The sequence below is a fragment of the Clupea harengus genome, chromosome 7, assembly GCF_900700415.2.
Source record: "Clupea harengus chromosome 7, Ch_v2.0.2, whole genome shotgun sequence".
Taxonomy (NCBI): domain Eukaryota; kingdom Metazoa; phylum Chordata; class Actinopteri; order Clupeiformes; family Clupeidae; genus Clupea; species Clupea harengus.
Window position 1 is genome coordinate 7,145,912 of NC_045158.1, and position 27,282 is coordinate 7,173,193.

General features: G+C 44.4%; 1 protein-coding gene across 2 annotated transcripts; it reads right to left on the minus strand.

The window, feature by feature from the left end:
- On the minus strand, positions 1-27,212 carry nf2a (neurofibromin 2a (merlin)). Of its 2 annotated transcripts, XM_012815987.2 has the most exons (16): positions 25,908-27,212; positions 20,131-20,256; positions 19,857-19,979; positions 16,389-16,472; positions 14,200-14,268; positions 13,910-13,992; positions 13,550-13,625; positions 12,992-13,126; positions 12,810-12,884; positions 12,200-12,313; positions 11,704-11,826; positions 8,256-8,473; positions 7,276-7,381; positions 6,346-6,473; positions 5,300-5,459; positions 1-888 (listed from the first exon to the last, which is right to left on the minus strand). In XM_012815987.2, exons 1-16 carry the CDS (start codon positions 26,019-26,021, stop codon positions 838-840), a joined length of 1,785 nt encoding a protein of 594 aa, XP_012671441.1. In that variant the 5' UTR covers positions 26,022-27,212; the 3' UTR covers positions 1-837. The 2 variants fall into 2 exon arrangements, with proteins under 2 accessions (XP_012671441.1, XP_031426178.1); XM_031570318.2 differs by lacking the exons at positions 19,857-19,979; positions 20,131-20,256; positions 25,908-27,212 and adding an exon at positions 19,138-19,234.
- Positions 27,213-27,282: the final 70 nt, after the last annotated feature.

Sequence of the window (27,282 nt, forward strand, 5' to 3'; positions counted from 1 at the left end):
TTGATCTTAAGGCCATTTATTCATCTAAAAAAAACAACAGCAATGTTCTTTTCTTTTTAATACACAAGTCTTCTAGACACCACTTCAACTGTTACAAAGTCATTAAGTAATGAACACTAATCAAAACTAAATTAAAACAAGAAATCCTCAACCTCATAAAAAAAAAAAAACATGATTAAGATTTCACCACAGCCATCCCAAGATACATTAGCAAGAAATCAACAGCATTACACATAAACAGTCACTTTCCCTGTATTGTAAACCCCACTATTAAGGCAAGAACTCAAACCACCCATCAAAGCTCCACCTTTTCTGGGGGAGCAAAAAAAAAAAAAAAAAGAATAGATGCACTCAAAGGAAACATGTTACACACCCAACTTCTTCAGCGTGGCCACCATGCAGCCGAGTGCCTCACAGTTAGCTTACCAGACGGCCTCCCAGCCTGTGCCGGGAGGACGGAACATAGTGCATTGCCCGTGTGTAATGGAATGGAACGGCTTTTGCCGGGGCTAGTAGTAATTTCTCTTGCGCGGGCACCGAGGTGTGCTGGGTGCATGTAAACTCTGAAGCGGACATTCATCAGGGCTGTGGCTCACGCGGTAGTGTCGGCGCTCAGTGTCTCATCAGGGCAGTTTTGTGTTACCTATTAGTGTTGGCCTGAAAGCCTGCTAAAATGTATGACTGTGCTGTGGGAGGTCTGTGCCCGTTTACCAAGGAACACAATGCCACACACACACACACACACACACACACACACACAGCATCTCTTTCCCTCACTCACATTTTCACACAGATATGTGAATGCACGTACACAGACAATGTCACTCCACTCCACCGCTACAGCTCCTCAAAGTAGGCCACTCTGGTTTTGGTGCTTTGTAACGTGAGCTGTGAAAGAGAAGAAATAGATGAGTGAGACAACATGTGATAAATGGCTGGAATACACACTTGAGTCTGGAATAACATAAAAGATAAACCCAATTTTCAGAGTGTGTGGGTACCCAGTTGTCTAGTCCCTTATTCATTACCCACAAAAAGATGAGTAGGATAGCTTTCATAGCAGATAATCTGATATTCCATTCCATTTCAGAATCGTTTCTGAAACATTGTGGGGGTTATTTTGTAAACATAGCAGATGGGTTATAAATAACATATAAACATTGACCTCTGCATGTGTATCCAGAAATGCATTGACAGTTTCATGCTCCCTGTTGGAATTTCCGTCACATTTTTACTTTTTTGGCGATGGCATGGCATCAAAGCTGATACCTCCAACAATCACAATTGTCTCTCAGGTGCGATATAAGGGCGTGTGTCTGTCTCTGTGTCAGATCTGAGCTCTGAGTGTCGTAAGACTGACGCCTGATCCGGTGACGGCTCTTTTCATCATCCTATTCGATTGCCATTGAACCAGGCACACCTATTTCCCCCTTGCAGCCCAGTCAGTCAGTTAGTCATGCAACACCCAGGAAACCATGGCGTGTGTGGTGAAACCATCAGGCTGAGTCGCACTGTAGTGTCAATGACTGAGTGAACCCGTACTGGCCGAGGCCAAAAGTGCTATGAAAACGGCCATTAAAAAAATATTTATCAGGCTATCACAGCCCACTCATTTGTTACATACTGAAGAGCGGTCAAAGCCACATGAAGCAGCACTTCAGTCTGTCAGTAGTGTTTCTTTGTAAGGCCAAGTCATCCATCCTGGTTTTCTAGTTGAGATACTGCTGTAGCGGTGACCGACCCGACAGAACAATGTCAGTTGAGGAGGAGAACGACAGTGTCCTTGCAGGTACTACGGACGTGTCAGTCTGACCAGATGGTCTGGTTAAGGGTGACGGAGGTGTGGGCTTAATTACACTGATGAGCTCATCACCGATTTAAAGATCCATCAGCTCCTCAGCGCCCTCTCTGTGGTCTTTTGTGTTGCACTTTGAATATGGGAACATCTGCAGTGTCCTTTACGAAACCATGGCACTGGCAAACAAGGGTTGATTCCTAGGGATATTTAGGAAGTCCTGAAATAACTAGGGTATGGATCTAACTGTTAGAAGTCAGAAAAAAACGAACAACTAATCACCCATCAACCGACACATTAGACAACTAGACACATTTCCATACAGTTTTCACTCTCAAGATTTGTAAATCTCAATTGAAATACTGACGTTGTTTGCAGTGTGAAGACAAAGCCCAATAATGGGGAGCGAGTGCTTCACTCCAAAAAACAACTTCCAAAAAGCCTCTCGAGCTGTGCTGTTATGATCAGCCACTGCTTGAGTGTGTTTTTACAGGCCAGCTTTAGCGGAGCTTAATTTAGGACCTGCAAACAGAAACAGCCTAAATAAGCTGGTGGATGGTGAATTTTTTTCTTTTTTTTTTCTTTCCCACGAAAGTCTTCAACTTGCACAACAACAAATGTATAATGCATTGGATGCAGTTAGAGCAATAGAGGGAGAGCTGAGAGGAGAGAGAGCCAGTGAGGAAGAGGAACTGGGGGAGACAGAAGAGGAGTGGGGGTGGCAGGGAGGGGGGGAGGGGGGGAGGGGATGCGGCAGTGAGAGAGGGAGCATAAACATGCTGCACCAATATCTTATTGGTGCACCACTTTTGTGTTTGTCCAATAAGGGGGGCGACGGGGGCATTTGAGCATGTCTGATTAGTTTACCGAATACTTCAGTTTATCCAGTTATTTGCTCTAAATATGGCACCTAAAAGTGATGTTGTGCTGTTTGAGTAGTCATACTTTAATGTTCAAAAATGCTGAGCTGCAGCAGCAGTGTGCTACAGAACTGCTATAGCTTAGTATCGAAGTGCTTATAAGTTAGATTTATGCCTAATACTTAAAAAAACAAACAGAAACGCAACATGTCTATCCACATCCCACTTTTGTCCCGAGTAAACAATCCTGCTCACTGAAGGAGGCAACCAGATCGTTAAACCATCACAGTCTGTGCGAGTGTGACCTCCATGAGAGCCATGAGCACTGGAGTGTTGGCTCCGCCGGCTTCCGGCACTTTTCCTCTCCAGTAACGAGATGTGGACACGGGCCGTTGAGCAGACATCATGAAGGATCTGTAAACAGAGCTGTGGCCACAGACGGCAGCCGTCCCCAAAATGAGCCTCCACAAGCTTTCTGTGGACTCAGACAGACCCTTCTGATTCTGTAAGGAGCTCAGAAGGACGGGAGGGAGGGAGGGAGGGAGGAAGGAAAAAAGGGAGGGTGTTTTTCAGTGGGGACATTCTGCAGCCTTAGCCTCGCTCCAGCATGGCCAGCGGAAAGAAAGGGGGAATAAGACAGTCAGACAGAACGAGAGGAAGGAGGAAAGAGATGGGGAAGGGGAGTTGTGGGGGTGTTGAAGAGAGGGAGAGAGAGAGAAAGAAAGGGGGAGCAAGAGAAGCACAGACTGGGGCCATTAATCTTGCTCTAGCGTCAGCTCCAACCTGAAAAGTCAGTGGCCCATGTCCCTTGCCCCCAGGCCCTCGCCCACTCTATATACCCACTCCACCTGTCTCTCTCTGGCCCAAAAAGCATACACCACTCTTCAGTTTATACATGTCTATGTCTGTGTGTGTGTGTGTGTGTGTGTGTGTGTGTGTGTGTGTGTGTGTGTGTGTGTGTGTGTGTGTGTGTGTGTGTGTGTGTGTGTTTGTGTTTGTGTTTGTGTTTGTGTGTTTAAGTGTGTGTGTGTATGTGTGTGTTTGTGTTTATGTGTGTGTGTGTGTGTGTGTGTGTGTGTGTGTGTGTGTGTGTGTGTGTGTGTGTGTGTGTCACCCGTCTCTAACTCGACTGGAAAAAGCCCTATCCTAAGCTCCGATTAATTCTCAGTGGGCCCGAGTCCAATTAAACTATCACACTGATCCGGGCTCCGTACGGCTTCACGAGGGCCCCACATCAATCCGAATGAGTAATCACAGGACAAAAATCAATTAGTGCGACTTGAACAAGTAAAATTTCACAGGCAGGAGCAGGAGCAGGAGAGCCTTGCGAGAGAGACTCCTGTGGGTGAGCCAAGGGGTGCAGATCACCTCTAAGGTTGTTTGTTTACGAGTCTGGGTAAATGTGTAACCACTAGATAAGACTAGTAGAGTGTGTGTGTGTGTGTGTGTGTGTGTGTGTGTGTGTGTGTGTGTGTGTGTGTGTGTGTGTGTGTGTGTGTGTGTGTGTGTGTAATTGGTATTTTATTTGTTGCCTTGCGCTCTCAATCAAATTATATATCTGGCCTATATATGATCCCATTTTCTGTGACCAGTGCTTCTGTAGTTAATCATCATGAGAGGGGTGTCCTCCACCCTTTCTTAGAGGTTGTATCTTTGTATGTTCTTAAGTTTTGGAATTTCAACAGAGAGAGAGGGGGGGGGGGGGGGAAACATAGTCTATTTGAGAGGGTTCTGTTTGTGCTTTCTTATACTTGTGGGATGTAATTATAGAACTCCTGAATAGCTCCGTACGTCCAGCTGAGAGCGATCATTTTCTGCAACCGGAAGCCTATTAGCGTGGGTGCGACTGAAAACAGCACCTTGCACAATAATGGAGAGAGGAATATGCACACATTACACATGCTTCACATGCACATGAAAGTAATGAGGAAGGGCCAGCTTGCTTGGGGGAGACAACTATAGAACCACTGAGGGCACTAATGTTTTATGAGGGGCGACATGTAAGGGTCTGCCGGTGCAGGAAAAAACACAGCATTCACTCCACAGCCACCCCATCTCTCGCTCACCTCTCCTCTTTCTCCCCCCCCCCCCCTCTATTTTTTATCTACTTCTCCTGCTTCTACTCTTCCCTCCTCCTCCTCCTCCTCCTCCTCCTCCACCTGCCTCCCTGCTGTCCTCTCCTCTCTCTCTCCACCTCCAGCAGTGACGAGGGGGCTGAGCTCTGAGGCTAGGGGAGCTCATCTGGATTCAGTGAATTGAGATGTCGCATCTATCTCAGCCACATAATCATGGCCTTGGGGAAGAAGGCCAGGAGGTCTACACTGAGGGCTAACGAGTAAGCAAGACTCCATTTTCACATCATCTCCAATCATATGCCTGGGCCTTGGAGGGGTGGGGTGTGTGTGTGTGTGTGTGTGTGTGTGTGTGTGTGTGGGGGGGGTGCTTCAATGGAATTCTGCCGACTTATAGGGGTGTGAAGAGGACATTTTTCCATTGCAGTTGACAGGAATCTCACCACCACATCTAGCATCATGGCCTATGGGTCACCCACTCATTTCCACTGTTCAATACACCAATGTTTCTGGAGAAGCCCAGCACAGTTGCGTTTTTTCATTTGCATATGCAGCCTTCTGCTCTGTGGTACCTTCTTGAAGTTGCTCTGCTTGCTGGTGCCCTTCTCAGTGTTCTCGTTGTGCAGGATGTCCAGAGGCGTCTCGCGCTCCCGCAGCTTCAGCGACTCGATCTCCGTCTTCAGCTCGTTGAGCTGCAGCTGCAGGTGCTTGCTCTTCTCCATGTACTCCACCCTGCCACACAGGTGCGCGCACACACACACACACACAGACACGCACACAGACACACCCACACACAGACACACAGAAACACACACACACACACACACACACACACACAGAGACACACACACGCGCACGCGCACACACACACACACACACACACACACACACACACACACACACACACACACGCACACACGCGCACACACACACATACGTTAGCGGAGTGTATTGCACATGTTCCCCAACTTCACCGGCTCCCTCTCATCTGTGCCATTTTGTGTTTGCTACACTAGAGTGTAGCCTGGCTGGATGGCTGAGCGTGAAAAATGGGTCAGTAAAAAATGTAATCGGTACACTTATGAAGTTGCATCAATCTTGGCTTGCATGTACAATCGAGCTTTTAGCAGCATCCATCCCACTCAGAATGCATAATCAATAAACACATTGTTGCTGCGAAATATAAACTGGCTGCATACGTGCTCTAGCCAAGTATTGTTTTTAAGATGGATTTGAGATTGTTTTGGATGGTTCATGATTTATTGTATTTTCTTTCCAGTAGGAATCTGCCTGTATGGCTGGGTGAAGATAAAAACCTGAAAGTGATTTGAAGTCAGATCATGTAGTGATAGATTTATGAACACACTCCTTGGATGTGTGATTTTCAACACTTCAGCTCTAGCTGTCATGAGTCCAGACACACAACACAGACCGATCAATATACAGCTCTCTAGCTCTCTACTGCTCACATGTACTTCTCTGAAAAAGGGACCTACATGATTATGCATGCACTCGGTGACTCATGCACTCACGCACTCACCTTCCTCACTCACACACACACACACACACACACACACACACACACACACACACAACCCATCTAGCCGTGAAGACTCACTTCTCCTTCTCGATCTCCATTGACAGGCGTTTCATGTCGGTGTCTTTGAAGTCGAAGCTGAGGTTCTCCGTGCTGAAGTTGAAGTTGGGGATGTCAGGGGGCATGGCGTTGGCAGACGGGGGCGGGGGCTGGAGCAGGACCAAGACGGACGGGTCAGGAGCAGAGAAACGAGTTATGGCCTGGCAGAAATTAGCCCCCTTTTTGAACCACGGCCATTGCCACATCCCAACCCTTAAAGTCTTGACCATATGGCTCTTAAATGAGTTCAAGCGGAGCTTGCTGTTTATATCCAGAAACGGCTGTCAGTGTTGGGGGCTTATGAGGAAGCGGAGACAGAATCAGAGCACGGCGCCTAAAATCCATACCATTCCTTCTCATGTGGAAGTGGTCTACCTGCAAACTAAAATGGCCCTGTCTGTCGAGGCTGTGTGAGGGAAAAAATCACATTAAATTAAACTTGGTGCCTGAAATTGCTTCTTAATTGCTGTTTAAACCAATTTTGGGTTTCCTTCCCCCAGGTGCTGTGCAAAGTGCATTTAGCTCCCAACTGACTTTCCCAGTGTGATGCCATTTGCCTCTCTGCCCATCTAAATCTCTCTCTTTCTGCCCATCTAAATCTCTCTCTCTTTCTGTCCATCAACCTCTCCTCCATTTCCCTCTCTCTTTCTGCTTATCCGTCTCGATCACTGTCTCTCACTCCCAGCAGTACAAGCTTTTGTTGGCAGTTTGTGCCAGTTCAATCCTTGGTGGCCAATTCCATTTTGCCCAGATGCCATAACATAAAAGATCCATTATTTACATAAAACATAATATGATCCTCTGGGTCAGTCATTTCCAATTTAACTATGCTTCCAAACTGTAATGAGCTCTACTTCATGCTGTTTTATCATTGGTTGGGTTTGATGTTGTGTATTGACTGGCAGTGTTTACCGTGTAGGGAGATTTGCTAGTGATCTCCAGTAACTTGTTCTTGGCCCGCCGCTCTGACTCTCGAGCCTTGTGTAAGTCCTGCTTTAACTGGTCTGCCTCCTTGGTCCTGTGGACGGACGGACAGACGGACGGACACAGACAGACACACACACACACACACACACACACACCACACACACGGTGTCAGCAGGTCTACTTTTCTTAAGGGCTGCTGATACACCTGGAGACAACAAAACCATTCACAGGTAAAACTGCTGGGTTATAAGACCATAGGCTAATTACCTTGTGAATGTCAATATCAAACAATGATATTATTCGCTTTTTCCAAACCTGCCCTTGTAAGGTAGTAATGCAAAACCCTGTAACTTGGATAATAATGTCATATCATGTTTTAAAGTTCTAATTAAAAATGCCATTGGGTGCACACGGCTAAGTGTTCTACAGCATCTCCTTGAACATCAGTCGAAGTCATTTGTCTGCAGCTGCTGTTCTTTGTGCCTTTATCCCCTGCCTTTTCAAACTAGGATACATTATTAAATAAATAAACATGCTCTAATGCAATTAAACAGTGCAATTAAACAGTGCGTTAAACAGTGCGGTGAGCAAATTAGCATTTGGAAAAAACTGTAGCAACACCCTGCTACAAACACAATTACACAATTACCTGTGGTTCGCACTATGGTAATTTCTTAATCTAAATTTATGAGTATGGAAATTTGAGACTAAGGCTACTAATTCCTTGAAATGAAACTTTATTGTAAGATTTTACATCACTACACTACATACTGTGAGTGGGTAGATGAACGGACGGACAGATGGATGGTTAGACCATTAGATAGGTGAACTTACAGATAGGTACAACATTTACATGGTTCTAACTCTTCCGAGAATGTGATTACCACATCACAGTGGACACGTACAATGCTTATATCTGTCTGTGTTTGCGCATGTAGGTGAGAGAGAGACAGCGAGAGACTTACCTCCTGTCCGACTCCTCTGCCATCTTGAGGGCCAGCATCTCGGCCTCCAGCATCTTCTGCTGCATGATCCTTCTCTCCTCCTCGGTGCGGATGGCCGTCACCTTGATGCGCTGCATCTCCTGCTCAGCCTCGGCTGCCTTCTGCGCCAGCAGCTTGGCCTCTTCCTCTGCGATCTGGGCCTTCTCCGCCAGCAGGTCCGCCGTCTCCTCAGAGCGCAGCTGACAAGACAGAAGCAATCGCTCTCAGATGCCAGCTCTGTCTCCATGCGACTAGCACTTCCATATGCAATGACAAACTGAATATGAATATGGCCACTGGTAAGGTTCCTGATCTGGTTGCTCAGTTGCCACTGTGCAGTTTAAAGTGTAACTGTTTTTTTTTTAGCTAGGAACTAAATGACTGTATATTACTGTAGTGTGATGAAACACATCAATGCTGGCGTTTATAAAAATCTGTATTTTATGGGTTGAAAATGGCTCAACACGCCATCTACTGTGTGAAGTCATCCCGAACCTTGCAAGGCCGATGGTGAAGAGTCAACCGTATGGGACTATACGTCATGAAATGGGCGGCCTACCAGTCACATTTTCATTTGCTGATCGAGACTCATCATTCACCGAAGTTTACGCCTCAACCCCAGCCCCTCCCAGCCCCTTGCCCACCTTTTAACATTTTTCAAAAAGATGCAGTGGGGGAGCGGGGATGAAGTAACACTTTAATATAGACCAAACTGAGACCTAGCTCTAGTCATTGAGCCTCATTCTCGAACATTTCTTAAATATGCTCTTCGAAAGACCATCATAAGAAAAGATCTCCGCCGGATTCATGAACGCCTGGAAAATGTGTTCTTAAACCGCCAAAGTGTCTGTAGCTGTGCACTGATTTTTAAATTGAACGCGCAATCTCGTGCACCTGAATTTTCATACAGAAACGCCCCGCCAGCTCATATATAAGGGCTTATAAGGGCTGAAGAGATGTGTGCACGATCCACAGACTCCACAGGCAACGCAAAAGCAACTTTAGACTGATCAAAATCATGTCAAAGCGGAAGGCGAGCACCGGTCGAGTAAACGCAGACCTTCAGAACTTCAGCGGTGCAGAGGTGGAGGTACTGTTGCAGAATGTAGATGTGTCCATTCTATTCCACTATGGCTATATCCACGCGATTTTGTTCTTAACTTGTTCTTAACTGCGTTCGAGATTGAGGCCCAATATTATTCAAGTCAGTCTTGATGCAACAATTTTGCATGAGACTTGGTGCGAATTTTCCAGTTGCACTGGGTATTTGAGGAGAGTTAATTCAATTTAACCGTTGACTGAATTTAATTGATCTGATGGGTATGTGTAGCAGTCAGAGGAATCCATTATCCATTACTGTGCTAATGACTATTAAAAGGGTCATTTGTGGAACTTCAGTATACCAACCAGTGGCGGCTCCTGAAAAAATTCTCAGGGGGGGCAATTTTTTTTTATAATGATTAAGGCGACCCATTCAGTAAGTACATTAAGTTAGCTGATTAACTCATACAGCAATACCTTTTTGTCCACTATTGGCAGCACACAACAGTAATATGTCCCCTCTTGCTACATAGCTAGAGTAGCAAGTTACAGGTGGAAAGCTATAGAAGAAAGTTGCATCCAGGAGCCTTCATAAGCAAACATGATGTGGCTCCACATTAAATTATCCCACTTTTTCATTATCCACGTGTCTCAAATGTTGTATGATGTAACATAGCTTAACAGGACACATGATATGTCCAGTAACATCATAAAGAAGGGGTAACATAAGTCAAAAACAACAATATTTATTGACTGATCTTGAAAGTATTGGCTTACAAAAGCAAAATAAGTCATCACATAAAAAATTATTCAGTGTTAGTGCAAGAAGCGAACTGTGAAACACACTGTAAAACCTATGAAAAGTGACAGTGGTATATGAAATACAGACCGCATTAGCCACGCGATTTTCTTTTGTTCCAATTCTTGGATGTAGGATTTCCCTCCCTTTGTAGAAACCTGTTGAATGGATACATTTGGTCTAGGAAGTCCTAATTGTTTTGTTGTCAATTTATCTTCATTAGTACGCCGACTAAAAAGGAGTTTCTGTCAAAGAGCGAATCGAGTTATTGCACTGGACAGGGCAGCCATCTTGACAGAATATGCCTCCGTCGAAGCTGTATGACGTTCGTATAGGCTTTTACGTCCACTACTTATGACAAGACCAGGAGGGGCGAGCCCTCCCGGAAGCCATAGAGAATGCATTGAGAGCTCTGTTTTGTGAAAAAAATGGATTTAACATGGGAGTCAATGGGAGAGGTCTGGGGCGATTTTCATTTCGCCCCAAATCGCCCCAGAAGGGGTGGGGCCATTTGAAGCACGACTTTAGGCTGACTGAACGACTGTTACCTGATTCGACAATGACATACAGAGACAGATCAGACGGTCTAGTGGTAGAATCCGACAGAAAAAAAATATTACATTTAAATGTACGTGTCATTTACGCGACTTACAAGGATATTGCGTTTATACATAAGGAGGTTTTTTTTTTTTTTTTTTCCTTTTCCCCTAGGCAGTGCGTCGCCCCAATCGCCCTTATGGACGAGCCGCCCCTGATACCAACCCATAAGAAAAGAAAAGAAAAAAATCGGTAATTTGACTTTTAGTTTGCTGGGGAATATAACTGCAATCAGCAATGAGGGGCCAAGCAGGCCAGAGTTGCCATGGAGACTTGATGTCGAGGGCATGGATGTAAGCACTCACAGCTAGAGGCTTCTGGCTTGGCCTAAATATCATCTGTGCCAATTTTGGTGAAGATTGGACACATTTTGTGGCCTGTGAAAAAAGTGTAATCTTTTTTTATAAAATCCAATACGGCAGATATTGACATCATGGGTGCGCTGAACTCGGCTTGATCCAAGGAATCCAACGGTGGCTCATTTGTTTTTAAATCGGCCCTAATTAGGAGCTTATCTAGAAGAACGCAGACTTTTACACAAGATAGTTGAGGTTGTGGGGTCATTTTTGCTTCCGCTGTGCTAGTATGAACAACAATCCATGCTCCGTGCTTTACTGACTGTTAGCGAAGAGAAGAGGAATTTAAAAAGCGCACTGGCTAAAAATACATCACTTTTATCTGCTTGGAAGAGATGGAGATGGCCAGAAGCAGGTTTATAAAATATAAAAAAGAATGGGCATCACATATACACCCAACGGTGCTTCAGAGCAGTTTTCGAGTAAGCACAGACAAAAACATCCATTTCAAACAGTGTCTTGTGCGCTGAACTCCACAAACAAAAGACAAAAGATTGCCAACAGGTACACTTGGGAGAACTACACACAATTGATAAAGCACAAACACCGCATTGACTTTTGAGTCGCTGGCGGTACGGCAGCAACAGATGGGCAACGGGGTAGGAGGTTAGAGGTCAGGTCAGAGGTCATCGCTCACCAGGGCCTCGTTGGCCATGTGGGCCTCGTCCTGCAGCTGCATCAGGCGTCTCTCCAGCTCGTCGCGCGCACGCTCCGCCTCCTCACGCAGCTGCTTCTCATGGTCCAGACGCTGACGCTCCATCTGCAGAGAGAGAGAGAGAGAGAGAGAGAGAGGTTACAGCAGGGTAGGAATGGTATATGGTAATGTTGACTAACATGTCTGTGTCTGCATGCTTGTGTGTATGTATGTTTGAGAGAGTGTGTCTGCATGTGTGTGTACGTCAGCTGGTACATTAGTATCTGTGAATGTGTGCCAGCTGGTCTGTTGATTCATGCATACTGTATATGTGAATGTCTCTGTGTGCATGTGAGAGAGAGCTGGTGTCCAATATGAATGTGCAAATGTGTGTGGGTGTGTGTGGGTGTGTGTGTGTGTGAGCTTGTGTGTGTGTGGGCATAAGCTTGCGGTTACGTGATCATGGTGGAGTGGCAGCCGAGTGTCGGTTGCTGCTCACCTGTTTGCGCGCCTTCTCCTCGCGCGCCTGCGCCTTCATTTGCTGCACCTCCAGGGAGTCCACCCGCCGCCTCCTCATGAACAGGTCGTGGTTCCCAATGCACAGCTGCAGGATCTACACAAGGAGGAGGGGGTGGAGGAAGAGGAGGAGGAAGAGGAGGAGAAGGAGAAGGAGGCCACCAACTCATCAACACTTCAGCACTACACCAGCTGAGCCACTCGTCAAGAGAACCTCTGTGATTAAACTACAGTGGGTGTCTAGGGCCCGACAGGTATCTTTCACGCTGCTCATAATGTGGTCATTAAACTTTAGCCAGGCATATGTAGGGCAGTGGCTTCCAGCTTGGCTCGTAGAGAGATAATAAGCATAATAAGAGGCAAGATGTGCAGCCCCACTTTAAAATAAAACATCCCCGTGGTCCATCAAGCCAACCACAGGTGGGTTAGATTAAAGGTGATATTAAGGGGTTGGGCATTGCAGCAAAGCTCCATGGAATTTGGCTGGATTGCAGTCTGATGAAATGTGTTGAAACGCAGCCCGTACAGCTACACCCCACTGACAGTGGCCCCCGGGCGTGCGGCCAAGGTGCCAGACATGCGGCTTCACTCACCAGCTTGTTCACCCGGAGTTTGGTGGAGTTGAACTTGAACACGTTGGTCTTCTTATCCAGGGGCTTAATGGCAAACTGAGACCACACAAAACGAGAGATTTTGTATTTAAAGCTTGCAACTTGAAGAATCAATTATGAGGGGGGGGGGGGCATTTGTCTCACCTCAGAGGAAGGCAACGTACCTCTTTATCACTGTAGGAGATGTTGCGGATTTCGTTCCAGAGGAAGGAGATTTTGGGGGTGAGTCTGTTGTCTGGGTCATAGATATGCAAACCCACTGCATCCACACCCAGCAACAGGTCGGTTCCCTTTTTATTCTGTGCACAGACATCACAGTAGAAACAGGTAAATATGAGTTCATCTAGGTATGGCCTTCACAGTAACACTCTTTGGTCCTACACCTCAGCATTAAGACAAGCTCAAGCAACTCAGACAGACAGAAGCAATGTAGATGTTGTAAGCAAGAAGGATGTTGAAAGTAAGCACTGTATTTAGAATACATCTCTGAGACATCTCTATATTTAAAGTAACTGGGTAAACGGAGTGACTGAGTAAAACTGAGTAAAAGCACATTACTGAGGTTCACTAAGTTAGTGTAAATGGATGGGAACAACACGAGGCCTGACTGCACATTCATTTCCACACAAATGCACCGCAGCAGCCCCAGCTCCCTCAACTCCTTCTGAGAGCGGTTCAGACACTCGGCCCAGACTCACTGCCAGGTGGGAGAGTCACCTTACCCTAATGAAGAAGTAATTGACCCCATACATCTCCAGGTCCTGAGCAATCTTTAAGTACTCCATCTCCGCTTCGTCCCTGGTTCAGAGAATAGTAAATCGACCACGGGAGTAAATGAAGGGCATAAAGGGGTGGAAGAAAAGTGCAGTCATTAGTGTCTTATCTGCCATTTATCGAACTGCAACATAGAATTAAAGGTTCAGTTTGTAATAATTGGACGTTCCTCAAAGGTCACACATTAAAGATCTCAGCTCACATCCGAGCAGCAATGAATCTTTTGTATAAGAATGATTAGGCCTACAAACTCCTGGTGCCACAGCCAATGCATGCTGATGAGGACTCCAGAACATTCCGCCAATTACCTTGTTCTCCCACGGTGTTCGGCATAGCATGCTGTGATCCTCTCTTCCCACATCTCAGGTGTCATCTGGTAAAGGTTTATCACCTGGAGACAGGGCAACGCATAGCATTATAGCTTTACTGCATTCATCTGATGCTGGCATTTGAATGCATGTCACTACCTGGGCTTCAGTGGAATTCACTGAATTCAGTGCTCTGGTATTCAGTGGGTCTGAATGGCTTGTGAGGGACCTTTGTGCACCTGTCCTCAGACAGCCTGAAATAGGAGGCCTACATGATAGATGAATCTCACCCTCTTTGGTAGAAGTTCCTCTTGAGCCAGGAAGCCTGGTTTGTGAACATTAGGGTCATAATCCCCATACTGCAAAAAAAAAGATAGAGAGACATGGAAAGAGAGAGAGAGAAAGAAAGAATACATTAATGAAATGGAAGGAGGAGAATAAAGAAAGGGAACAAAAAAGCAAATCTTCAAAGAGTGCCACGTGCTGGAGACATGCACGCTCACACAGCTGGCAAATTATATGCAAAATAAATTGGGTCAGTCATTAATCAATAAAAAGAATGATTCTTTTTTTCAAACACACATTAGGCACCCAAGTCGTCAGATAATAATGTCATTAAAGTGTTTCATTAGGCTACGAGGAGACATGACTAATGCCCCATGTGCTGATGTCACCATGGGAATTGAATGCATACACACAAGACACAGGGCTCCACAAGCACCACACACTGGCCACTGGGTGATCCCAGAGCATGTTTGTGTGGCCAACTCACATATGGAGAAACACAACTTTGCACAAGTGTTTCAGACTTCTTTCATCTTTATATTCTCATAATATCATTGTCTGGGCCATTACCAATATAGCATAGTTGCATAGGAGTTCTATAGTAGTCCAGTCATACTCCATGAGCCCATGCTCAGACTTGTTTGTAGATCACCCCCACACTCACCTTTTCCACCCGACAGACACACACACTGGATGTCTCTTTTCTGGAGTCTCTCCTACCTGCTTACCCTGCTAGATTTTAGGGGGGGGGGGGGGGGGGGGGGGGGGGCAGCTGTTGTCTCAAACTGGCTGTCAAACCTCGGGGAGAGGAGCAGTGTGTGGCTGTGCATGCTAAGCATCCCCCACTGTATCCACACCTGCTGAAAAATCAGTGCTCGCTCTCTCTCTCTCTCTCTCTCTCTCTTCCTCAGCCCCTCTCTCCCTCTCCTTCACCCTTTCTTTTTCCTGGCGACATCTCTGCCTAACCACCTAATCTCCTTCTACAAGTTTTTAAGGATCCCCTGGGGATTGTTCCACGAGACAAATGCCCCACTTTTTCCTCCTCCTTCCCACGCTGTCTTTAATGAAGTGTTCATCCCTCCATTCTATCCCTTGCCAGATGTATATATTGCTGCTCATTTCAGCTGGCATTTACTCTCCTCAACTCGCTCCTCCTCATCACTGCTTCCCAGACAAAGAAAGACACGCAGCCTCAGCAACACAGAAATATGCACTTCTAGACGATTCTTAAAACAGTTCTGCACATCCTCCTCTCCCCGAAAACAATTAGTGGGATTTCTTCTAGCATTAACTGGGATCTTCTACGCTGTGAAAAAGAACTTTCAAACACTCTCTCCCTCCCTAACGCTCTCTCTCTCTCCATCTTTCCCTCTCTCTCTCTCTCTGTCTCTCTTCCTCCCTCCCTCCCTCCATCCCTCTCTCTCTCTGTCTGTCTTTGCCCATTAATGAGTAACTGGCTCCAGCATCCAATTGTGTATTCCACCCATGAGCTCCTTTGGGCTTCTGTGTTGTTCCGTTAATAAATTACCAATTAATACTGCAGGGAGAGAAGCATTCAGAGAAGCATCTATCCCTCACAAAGGGACATTAAATGGCCAGTGTTTTTTTTGTTGTTGTAATCCTTGCACCCACACAGACACAAACACACACACAAACATACACACAGGCATACACACACATACAAAAGAGGAACGCACTATGACCAAGGCAGTGAAGTGATAGCTCCTCTTCGCTGCCCTGCCTAACTAACTGCATGCTGAGCTGAAGGTAAACAAACAAGTTGACAGGAAATAAACAGCGGCGGGGCTTATAGCGGGGTGGATTTTTTTCAGCGGCCTGTGTTGTGCCATGTCTGATTTGAGTTGCTTGACCAGGGAGGGGGAGCAGAGGTGATTAGCGGCTTACAGACGAACGCGTCGGGAAGCCTCCAAATTGGCTGGAGGTGAGGTGGGTGATCCACTGCTTCTTGCAGCACTCCGGGCTGTCAGTCAAACTGACAGCAAATTTGGGAATCTTTTTTTTTCTCCCAACCCCCCCCCCTCCCCAATTTCAGGTCTACTGACGTTCTGCCGAGATCCAAATGAAAGCCCTTAAGAAAAACATATTCTGGAAGAGCCTGTAAACAGGTGGCCTCTGGCAGAGAGGGGCCAGGTTTGACTGGGGCTTAAAGGGCGTAGTTAGAGAGGGTTCTGACCTTTGCTTGGACGGCGTAGGAGGCTAGAAGCACAGATGCTTCAGGGGGACAGTAGATCTCTTCCTCCAGGATCTTCCTCTTCACCTGGGGGAGGGGGAGGGGGGGGGGGGGATTCACAGGAGAAGCGGAGATTACTTCACTGACAGTCAAAACAAATCTCGGCTATTGAGATGGATTAGAGAACCAAAAAAAACACCAAAACAACCTGACTTAAGCTAAAGCCGCCCATGCAGTCCCAAACAAATGAACAGGCAGGAAAGAATATGATCACGTTAGACAGGGTTATTAAGTCAGCCCTTATGTAAGAGTATAAATCATCATTATAAACACTGCACACTTCAGTAAATGGATGATTTAACAGCCAAAGTTTTTCACTCCAAAGTTGCAACAAAGAAATATCAGCTTCATAGCTTTGGAACACCACCGGCCTGTCTTCATTTGCCACACAGACAAATTGACATCTTGACGACTTGCTTGGCAATTAGTTTACATCGGAGAGCTGTTTGGCAGCTGTCCAAGATGTAGGTAACATGGGTGTCCTTGTGAGGCCCCATTAACATACCACTACATGCTGACTGTTTTAGACAACAAATGACTTGATTCATACCATAAATAAACCTGAGCTAACAGATATATGCATATGTGTGTGTGTGCATACGTCCTTGTGAGGCTCCATTAACATACGACCACATGCTGACTGTTTTAGACAACAAATGACTTGATTCATAGTACCATAAATAAACCTGAGCTAACAGATATATGCATATGTGTGTGTGTGTGTGCGTATGTATTTCACATATCCTTTATGTGTGTGTGTGTGGACAGACAAGCAGTCACATATAAGAGATGTTCTCATGTGATACACAAGGTTTCTTGAAGACCAGGATGTTTTGGATGAATAGCCTGCTCAAGCTGTGTATGAGTGGACTTGGATGTGGACCCACTCAACCTCAGTATGTATGTCAAGCAGTTGGATGTTTCTTTGGGGTGAAGGGGGTGTTGCTTGCTTTTGGAAAGGGAACGGGGCTTTCAGACCATGTGCATTGTGTATGTTATGTGTATAACATGTGTATAACATATGTGTATGTAGTCATGAAGATCTGCAGCTGTTACGCGGTGAAGGTCCAGTCGGAAGGACATCTAAAGTGTACTCCCTCATCACCCAGCACTCTCTTAAGACCATACCATGAATGTAAGTTCAGAATTACACTTTTAAGTGAGATAAATCCTAAACCTCTGATCATTAAAGGTGCTTATAACTGACGTTACGCTTCTTAGTACGGTATGCTGATAAACAATAGGAAAGATTTAGTCCTGCAAATATTGCTCCGCTAATCAACAGGGTGACTAACACTTTGTGCCATTTAAAGGGCTTTAACCCACGGAGTCAGCAGACAATAGCCTATCTCCTCCCCTTCCCCTGAAAGCACAACAGGTAGACATCTCTACAAATGTAGACACAACAGGGTGCTTGTATGACTTAAGCAGAGAAGCACATCTAAAAGTAAACACTTCAACATGGCCCGGTGTTACAAAATATCACACGCATTAACTTGATCCCACCGGTGCCGCTGCCCTTCAAAATGTAATTACCAGTGAATGCGAAAAGGTAGCGGCAAAAGGAAACCAGCTCTGGCTGCTCGGGCTAAATGACCAGCCTTCCCCAATCTGCTTTACAAATAAGAGTGAGCGCTCCAGAGCATGGCAACCTCAGATAAGCAGAGATCCAATTGAGGGGGGGCATGAAAAGGCAATCTAAACAGACACCCACTCCCCGGTGCAGGCCAGACGAGACACCGAGCGCTATTATGGCGGGCAAAATGAAAACGCTTCATATTCATGTTTCCAGCGGCTGATCACCAGTGATGACAGCGGAGGGTCACGCGTTACTTGGCTTTTACAGGCTAACGATAAGCCCCTTAGCATATTCTTGTAGAGTCCTTAAGAAAAGAGAATGGACTTGAAGGTTACATTTCCCTACTTGAAACTTACGGAGAATAGTTAGAAGAATATATATATGATTCTTTTTTTCCCCTCTTCTAACTATTCTCCGTAAGTTTATATATATATATAATAACCTTTCTACTGGATGAAGGCACTAAACTAGACAGAAAAGTGTAAGAAAAAAGCCCTCTGTTCACTGTATGCTTGTTAAAGCTCTTCAAAAACTGAGCTGCTTGTGCAGGAAAGCCCAAATGAACGAGGTCCCTCATTGGTGAACCGTGCATCCTTAATTGGTGATTGATAAATGAGGCCGGTTCAATTAAGGCGTCACGGCTCAATGACAAATCCATTTCCATCACGCTCGAGAGAATGGAGCACCTGGCTTTGTGAGGAAGTCGCTGAATGATTGGAAAGAAAGGGCAGCCCTAATATGCGTCAACACTGATTCCACTTGGCTGAGCACAGTCACCAGGACAATGCAAGACTGCGCTATGCCTTTCCGGCAAAGAGGCAGGGAGAGAAGTGGAGAAAAGTTCAACCACTAGCGCTGACATGCATACAAAAATCGGCAAGGAAATCACACAGCAAATTTAATATGCATCGACGTGGCTCGTGCTGCTCTGCCGTTTTAGACTACTGTGCATTCCTAAATTAGGGAGAAATTGGTTCATTTGACTTCCTACTACAATTGGATTGGGAGAGTGAGTGGGGTTTTTCAAAGGCCAGGGTAAGTTTGTTGAGTGACAGCCATGGGGATGAGGGGTGGGGATGAAAGAACTAAAAAAAGGAGTGTGTTCAGGTTCACCTGAGGCATCTCAAAGCCTGTGAGATTTCAGCTTCGGAAGAAGACAGTGTTCCAGGCACATCCTCAGCTTTACAGAGGCACTTCTTGTACCGAGCCAAAGCAAAGGCCCAGCTCAATGAAATGTTAGATTCTTTTAAATTGAAAAACACAGAGATGTGACTTCATTTAAAGTGGCATTATGTAGGAATTGTACTTCAGGGTTAGGGTTAGGATTAGCAGTTTTACCTTAAAATAACAGCTTGAAAACAATTGGGGCGCTACAATGACGTTTAATATGGAGAATCGCCTCCGTGCCATTGCCATACCAGGGTCCGTAGGCATATTACTGCGTTATGTAGTTTTGCCTGAAGCCGCCCGGTTACTACTGTCTGCCGAACTAGTAAGTAGCTTATTTGCCGTCTTGCTTTGTCTTGTGTTGCACTTGCTTGATGATTGACTGTGTTAGGAAAGTTGTTGACTCACTAGTTTGTCATAGTGTCAAAGTAAGCAAATTTCAAGAGGTTTCGCTAGGTTTAGCCGCTAGCATCTCGTTAGCGATTAGCAATTCCTACATAATGCCACTTTAAGACATTTAAATGAGAGACATTATGACAAGACACTCAGTTGAAGGTGGTAATGTAATACGTGAATGTGCTATGTATGTCATGGCCAGGATATAGTAGGAGTGTGCCCCTTCCTGTATAGTTCGAAACGATTACTGATGTTGGAGAAGAACATACCTGCAGGAAGAAAAGGTGTTGGGTGATGTCCTGAACGAGCTCATCCTCTGCGTTCTCAGGGTAAAACTTGGCCAGGAAGTACAGCAGGATGGGCTCTTCTTTAGGGATGTCATGGTCCAGGACCTGTCAAAACATTCCATGTTCATACTGAAGAATTTGTTTTCCGTGCCAGTGAGAGTGAACAAGAACCCGGTAGTGATGTGCAAGTGACGTGCCTCAAATGACAAACAGAAAGCTTGACATTTTTGTTCTTTCAGAAAGCAGACTCTCTTACCTTTTTATCCATCTTGAGCCAGGCCACGGTGTCTTTGACATTGTACTGGAGGCCAAAGAACCAGGTCTCCCTCAAGCCTATGGTCCTACAAACTCGATCAAAAAGGTCCTTCCCTTTCCATTTCACCTGCAAAGAGAATGTCAACGAGCCATCACTCGTGGCACTACAGAGACGATTCTGGCTAGAGTAGCCTCACAAAAAACCCACAGCAATATTTGCTACTTTTTTAAGCCACCTATGTTCACTTTGCATATCTCCCTGTGTTACCAAGCACAGGCTGAGCTGGCTTCAATGATCATTGATCAGCATTGATCTGAGCATTAGATCATTGGTTATTTTGATCCCACCTTGTGAATGCACAGGCTATTCTTTCACTTATAGATACAGAGAACACACTCCTGTGAGGCCCTCCGCACCAAGCCAAGATGGCGACGTGCCACCAGAGAGTCACGAGTGTATGCACAAAGTCACCGGAGAGGAAAATCAGTGTTTCACTCTTTCTGAATGTGGACTTTATCAGTTAATCTTTTATCCATTTTGTCCGAGACAGGAAGAGGTGGGCTGGGGGGGAAATAGATTTCCATATTCAATGAGTGAAAGCTGAGAAGCATATCAGATGCACATTCCCAATTAATGCAGCTTTAATCTCAAGCTGCTTCAAATGCAAGAGCGAGGCATGTAGGCTCGGAGGAATTTAAGAGGGGCTTAAAAGAAAGAAAGAGAGAGAGAGAGAGAGAGAGAGAGAGAGAGAGAAAATATATCCATCATCGGAGAGGAGAAATGTTTCTGTGCGATACAGAGGAGAGCACTGAGAGAAATGATAACGTTGGCCTGCGGAGGAGGACCGAATCAAAACAGAGGCTGCTCAGCCAAGGTCAAATTAATTTGCGAATCATTAGAATGCCATTAACGCAGTACCAAAAAACAAGCAACCCACAACTTGAGCACCTAGAGGAAATTATACACAGCGAGTCTCTGGCAAAAACCAAGATCAAACAAGTATATAGAATTCAACCCTAAAAAACAATTACACTCTTGTCACAACCTTCCTACTGGGATTTGGGCACTTTCATTAGGAGATATTGAACGCTCCCTCAGTGAAGCGCAAAGTGCCAACTTACAAGTGCACAACTGAGCACTGGTGACAGTTCTGCTATTACAGAATGATTGCGTTCAGTTGATGCAAAAATGTGCCATAATAACAAATGAAAGAATAAAAGCACTGTATAAAATAATATTTACCACTAGTCCACAAGTGTAAAAAAATACATATGTCAGCTGTCATTCCATGTTCATAAATGAACAGACTAACCAAGTGACTTTGCACCAATACAAAGAAGGAGAGTGCAAATTACCAGCATTAAAACAGTCCAGCACGTCAACTTAATCGGATAATAGACTAATATATCTCTGCGAGAGAAGCCCTTCTGTGTAAACATCGAGCTGGTACCTCATTATCTGGTAAATTACCCGACAACATTGATCCTGTTCACTGGTTTTAGTACTGGCGTATTAGAAAGCAGTGCATAACATTGATCAACATTAAGTGCAGTTCACTGACTTTGAGTGCTTTAAGAAAATGGTGCAGAAGCTTCTAGAAGGTGAGTGCAGAAACGTCAAAGCCTCCTTCGGAAAGTCTGTCAAGCTGAATGTGGGTAATGGCTAACTGACAACCAGAAAATGACAAAAAAAAAAGGACGAATTCAGTCAATACCTCCTCAAAATCTCTAAGGACCTTAGACAAAGGCATACCCTTGAATGCACAGTGCCATGGGGTCACAAGCTGACATAATTTTAAGTACTGTCAGAGTTGAGAAGCAAATGATGCCGACACAGACGAGAGACACTAAATCCATCCCAAGCCACGCAGTTGTTTTCGCTCAAGAATGTCAATTCCCCACAGTGATGTTTAATCCATAATCAGTGTTGCTTAGACAAATTCATTTTAGAGAAAATTTAAAAGTATTTTTACATATTTGGTTTATAGCTATACTTAATTTCAATTCAGACCCTGTAATGACAGCAATTACATTTTTGACATGACTTTTGATATATTGATTATATACCTTCAAGAAATATGTGCACTACGAATTTTAACGGTAACAGTAACGGCCTGTCGGAGAACTTTCTCAAATGGGATAATAATGCAGCCTACATACTTCATGGAACACATTATTACAACGTGAACACTTAAATCCCCTCAGGCAGCCATGATGATCGCCAGGAACTTTCTTCCATTATGCCGAGGGCAGACCCACAGGCAGCCTCGGTGCATTTCAGAGTGTCTAGACAGTCATTTCTGTAAGGCTCTAAGTTGTGGGCTGGTAGTCTTTGGATCGTAAAACACAGATGGTCTTCTGGTTACAATTACTCTGCGGTAATTAGGTGTGGGTCGGTTGTTTACAGAACATGTCTTTCATGATGCTCTTATCTCTGCTTCGCTCCCTGTGCTTTTCCACTCGGCAGGAAAATGTAGTTAAGGGTAGTAAGTGTTGTACGGCATTGCAAGATGATTTCTTTGTCATGTTTGGTTTCATTGAAATGGTCTCAGTGTGAGTGGTACGGTTGACCAAGTCCTGCAGCTGAATAGATTCGTTTTAATGAAGATCTCAGAAACAGGGGAATTCTGATCCCTGTAGGCTGCCGGTAACCCCCTCTGGAGGTAACAAACCCCAATATTCAATCCTCTCTGTGTGATCCCTACCACTATAAACACAAAATTCCCTGTATACATTGGTCAGGTATATTAATTAAACTGGGTATTTAAGGGGAAGAAGGCAAAAAGCATCTTGAGCATTCTGTAGTCACCATCCTCTGAGCTGCCAGGTATGTTCATACCCTCTGATTTTTTGAATGTCTCATATGTCTTCTCTAAGGGATTTGTAACTTTAGATTATTCATGTTAGATAAGTTTGAATGTGTAAGTGAATTAGTAACTTGCACCTGACAAATATATTGTGATGTTCTGATCCACTGTTGTATCTGATGGAATTATTAACAAGAGAAGTGTTACTCAGCAATGGTGTTCTCGCAACCCATGACTCTGACCAGTTTCAAACTAAAAAGCAGTGATCGAAGTCTTGAGGTGCCTGGCTAATCACCTGGGTCAAACACACTGCAGCAGAACTGTTACGTTGTATTATACAGCCGTGGATGGCTTTCCAGCCTCTGCAATGAAACGAATGGTTATACTGAGCTTGCACAACAGCCTGGCACTCAGTCCCCGAACCAGTTTGTTCTAACATGCTGGTAAGCCCCGTGGCAGCACTCTGAGCTATTCTCCAGAACTAGTAGCGTCCATGGAATACGCCAAATAGAAAAATCCGTGGCAATATCCTGAGTGACACTATTCCTAGAAGAAACCAGCTAATAAAAAGTAAGAGAGGTATTCATCATAACATCTTACCTAACGAGTAATTATATCGTATTAAAAGAACAGGCATTAAGACTGAGCTCCAAAATTGAATGGAGTCAGATTAATTAGGTTTACCTAGATAGGGTCCTTCAATAAAATATTGTATTTCAGCAAAGCGCAGACAAACTAAACACGCAGAAACCTTTACCCACTCCCAGTTTTGTCTTTGGTCTGGAAAGGGGCTCCTTACATTTCTAAAATTCTAAATAAACTGGAAGCAACTCCTCCACACCACAGAGGCAGATACAGGGATGCCCATATACTGTCTTCACAGATCTTGCAGCAGGAATATCCCCACATCCACTGCAGAAATTCCTGAACTTTCAGCTGTGCAGTGAGAGCAACTGACGACATGCTGCCATCTACTGCCCAACAAGGCGAGCGAAAGCACCCCTGCAGCTCCGTCGGTGCGAGTGATGCGGGCTCCCTTTAAGGGCAAACTTGAGTTGCTGCCGCCGCAGATTTCTCACCAACACACGAAAACCCAAGGACACACTCATCTTAGTGATAAAAAGACGTGTTTTGCACCATTCTTTCACAGTGGTGTTGTGCTCGGATCTGGCATGAGTCAGAGAACTGGCTTTCAAGTGCTCAGAATAGACCACGCACAGGATAAGCATTCCTGCTCTGCACAGCAGATTTGTCCCCTATGTGTTTGTGCAGATATCATTCATTAGGATGGTTCAATAAGATGCATCTGTGCTCAGGACTCACCTGCACTGAAAGGCACATGAATCAACTGAACTTTCCACACATAAGCACAATAGAAGCTCAAATTTACATGTGAAACTATGCTGCCACTCTTCATGTCACTCTAGTTGCTACAATTACGAATAAATTACGACATGTGAATAAATGACTACATGTGTTATTAGTATATAATGAACAATTAATTACATATGCCCCACACCGAGAATGTGCGGAAAGAGTAAGGAGCTGTATCAGTTGCTGCCACCGTGGAACAACGCTGTGTAGTCAATACCATCAACTTCCTCTAAATAAACTAAAAAAATATATAAACAAAACCAACATGACAAACACTTGCGAGTCAAAGCAAAAATGTATGTTCATCAAATGACTAATAGCATTGATCTTCTTTCAAAAGAGCCAAGTGTGGATTATTTCATCATCAGGATACCCTCAGGAGAAATTGAAAGAACAGCCAAGTGTGCAGCTTCACGCGTCCATCAACTTCCTATTTTAAAGGCATAAATGCAAAAGCTTAAACGAGACCTTAAACTACAGCCCCTAGAATACATTGACACACCCCAGAACTAGGTCCATACTTGGATAATGGACGGATTGGATAATGGTTGGATAGTGATTTTTTTTATATTAAAAGAGAGACTTCAGTGAATGACTACAATTATCTGACAGGACATTGATTAATCATTCAATTTGGCCAGACTGATTTCTTGGTTTTAAATACGTTTAGCATCTCTCATTTCAATTCTAGACTGCAGGCAACATATAGATATATTGGATGTGTCTGGCCCATTGTAGTCTCAGTGGATTCTTCCAAGCAAAACAGTCTTCTGGCCTGAATGTTCCTCCCAATTATCTCTCCTCATTAGCGGCTAGGCACTTGAGGACAGATGACGGCACACTGAAGAAGAAAAAGGGAGGGCGAAAGAGGGCCACATACCCTGAGACAACACTGGCCACTGTGAGCGAGGTTCATTCTGAGGAATATGTCACACATTGCCACATCTCCATCTGTTCTGTTGGTACTTCAAACACTTCTCAAGTTGGTCTGGAGCCACACATTTCCTGTCATTATCCTCATAAGAACTGAGAAGATAAGTACGGGCTGCTTAGAGATGCTCACAGTCTGGAGGCTTGGTCTCTCTTCAGGAGCCAGCCATGAAAACACTGAAGGACTAGATGTTCATTTGACTAAAACTGGCCCTGAACTGTATTTGTGATTAGTATTTGCCTGGTTAGGCCTACCCTCTGTAAGTGCTGCTCATCCTCTCCTATAAACAGTATTGGCCACATACCACCATGTTCTTCTCCAAGTCCTTCACCAAGTCACTGATGTATAGTTTAAGCAACTGGGCGCAGGAGCTCAACTGTCCCTTTCAGGGTAAGATGGCAAAGTGCAACAAGATCTTTGGTAAAGGTAACCTACCTAAATTTCCAAACAAAAGAATTCAGCCTATGACTAATACTTTTTTGGTACTTCTGAACAGGTTTAATTTCACAACAGCTGAAGCACTTCACCAGTACACCTAAACGAGATGGTCTATTTATTTATCTCTCTACAGCTAGTAGTAATTTTGGTCTGCAGGGTGTGAGGATGTAAGTAATGCAAGGAAATCTAGGAAATCATGACAGTTGAACAGCAAAGGAAGCAACTCACCTCGCAGCTGAACTCCATGTCTGCGTCCATGGTCGCTATTTGAACGTTAAATGTCTTGGCTTGCTTTCTTCGCAAAGAGTACAGTCCTATTTTTGATGCTATAGCGCTTGCCATTGTAATTTCGGGATGTATCACAGTGGTACACTTAATTCTAGCCTCACATTAGCTACCTGTTGTTTCAATAAGTAACTGTAGCTTTCTCCTTGTTATCTCAAACATTAGATGTTTCTCATTTTTCAACAGCCAACAATTTAGAAATGTGTACAAAGTAATGTTAGCTGCCTAACGCTAATTTTCTTCAATATTTGTCTGGCCTGGTTTCATAACAGATGCCTCAATAACTCAGCAAAAACTAACTAGCCAAATTCACCACGCTTCACTATCCAGATAGCTGGCTAGTTACTTTATTCAATAGCAACACAAGTCCCACATATTTTGAGGTGTATATAACTAAAATCAACTGCGACATGTCTGATAATATATCAAACACATTCCAAAGTACATTCATTTAGAATGTAGCTTTAGCTAGCAAACCCACTTAACATCCATCTTGGTAAACACTACGGTTAATGTTTATATCTGTAAGTAATTTACCCAAGTTGAATATGGACTTGCAACCGGTACGTTATTTTCTATTTCAGTTATAGCTAACTTAAACGTAAAACGTAAAGTAACTTACATACGGCAACAGTAATATACCAAATGAAAAAAATAACTTTAACTTAGGACACCAGCCCACCGGAGAAGGCAAATTGTACATTCGCTAGCTGGCTATACCTAGCTGTTGTAAACTGCTGTTCTGTACTGTTAGCAAGTTAGGCTATAAGTGAATAGGTAGCGATAGCGATGTTAACAAAATCAACTAACTTGGTAGTCTGTTATTTATACTGAAGCATAACTAACAAACAAACTAGACACATCTCAGCATTACTGTCAATAGTGGATAACGTTATATTTGCATACTTAGATGGCAATTTTAGCTTTTAACTTTCCAGCTAAATGCTATCAACTTCAGCCAACATTGCCTACCGCTACGCTCTGTAAACATACCCACGTTAGAATGTATTTCCGGTGGTTTTACGAACACAACTACAATGTTTCGAGAAATGCTGGGCGAAATAGCTTGGTAGTAGAATGCATCGTTATTCGATATGAGAATGAAATCAACTTTAGAAAATACGAACTTCAAGTGTTTGGAATGACATTAGTAGTTTGAACACTAAAACTGTTTCAAGTAAACCGGATTGACTGGTTTCAACCCAACCAGAAATGTTGGATTAGTGATTTAAATTGCAATGCTACAGTATGTTGATTTGTGGCGTTGTAACAGCATTTGAAACACGCAATAACTATGGCGGGCATACATAAAAGTGTT

Excerpts from the sequence above, each read along its gene's own strand:
- nf2a (XM_012815987.2), bottom strand. The coding sequence starts at position 26,021 with ATGGCAAGCGCTATAGCATCAAAAATAGGACTGTACTCTTTGCGAAGA. Across the intron at positions 13,993-14,199 it reads AGGAACTTCTACCAAAGAGG|GTGATAAACCTTTACCAGAT; the intron begins GTGAGATTCATC and ends CCCTGTCTCCAG. Across the intron at positions 5,460-6,345 it reads ATGGAGATCGAGAAGGAGAA|GGTGGAGTACATGGAGAAGA; the intron begins GTGAGTCTTCAC and ends CCTGTGTGGCAG.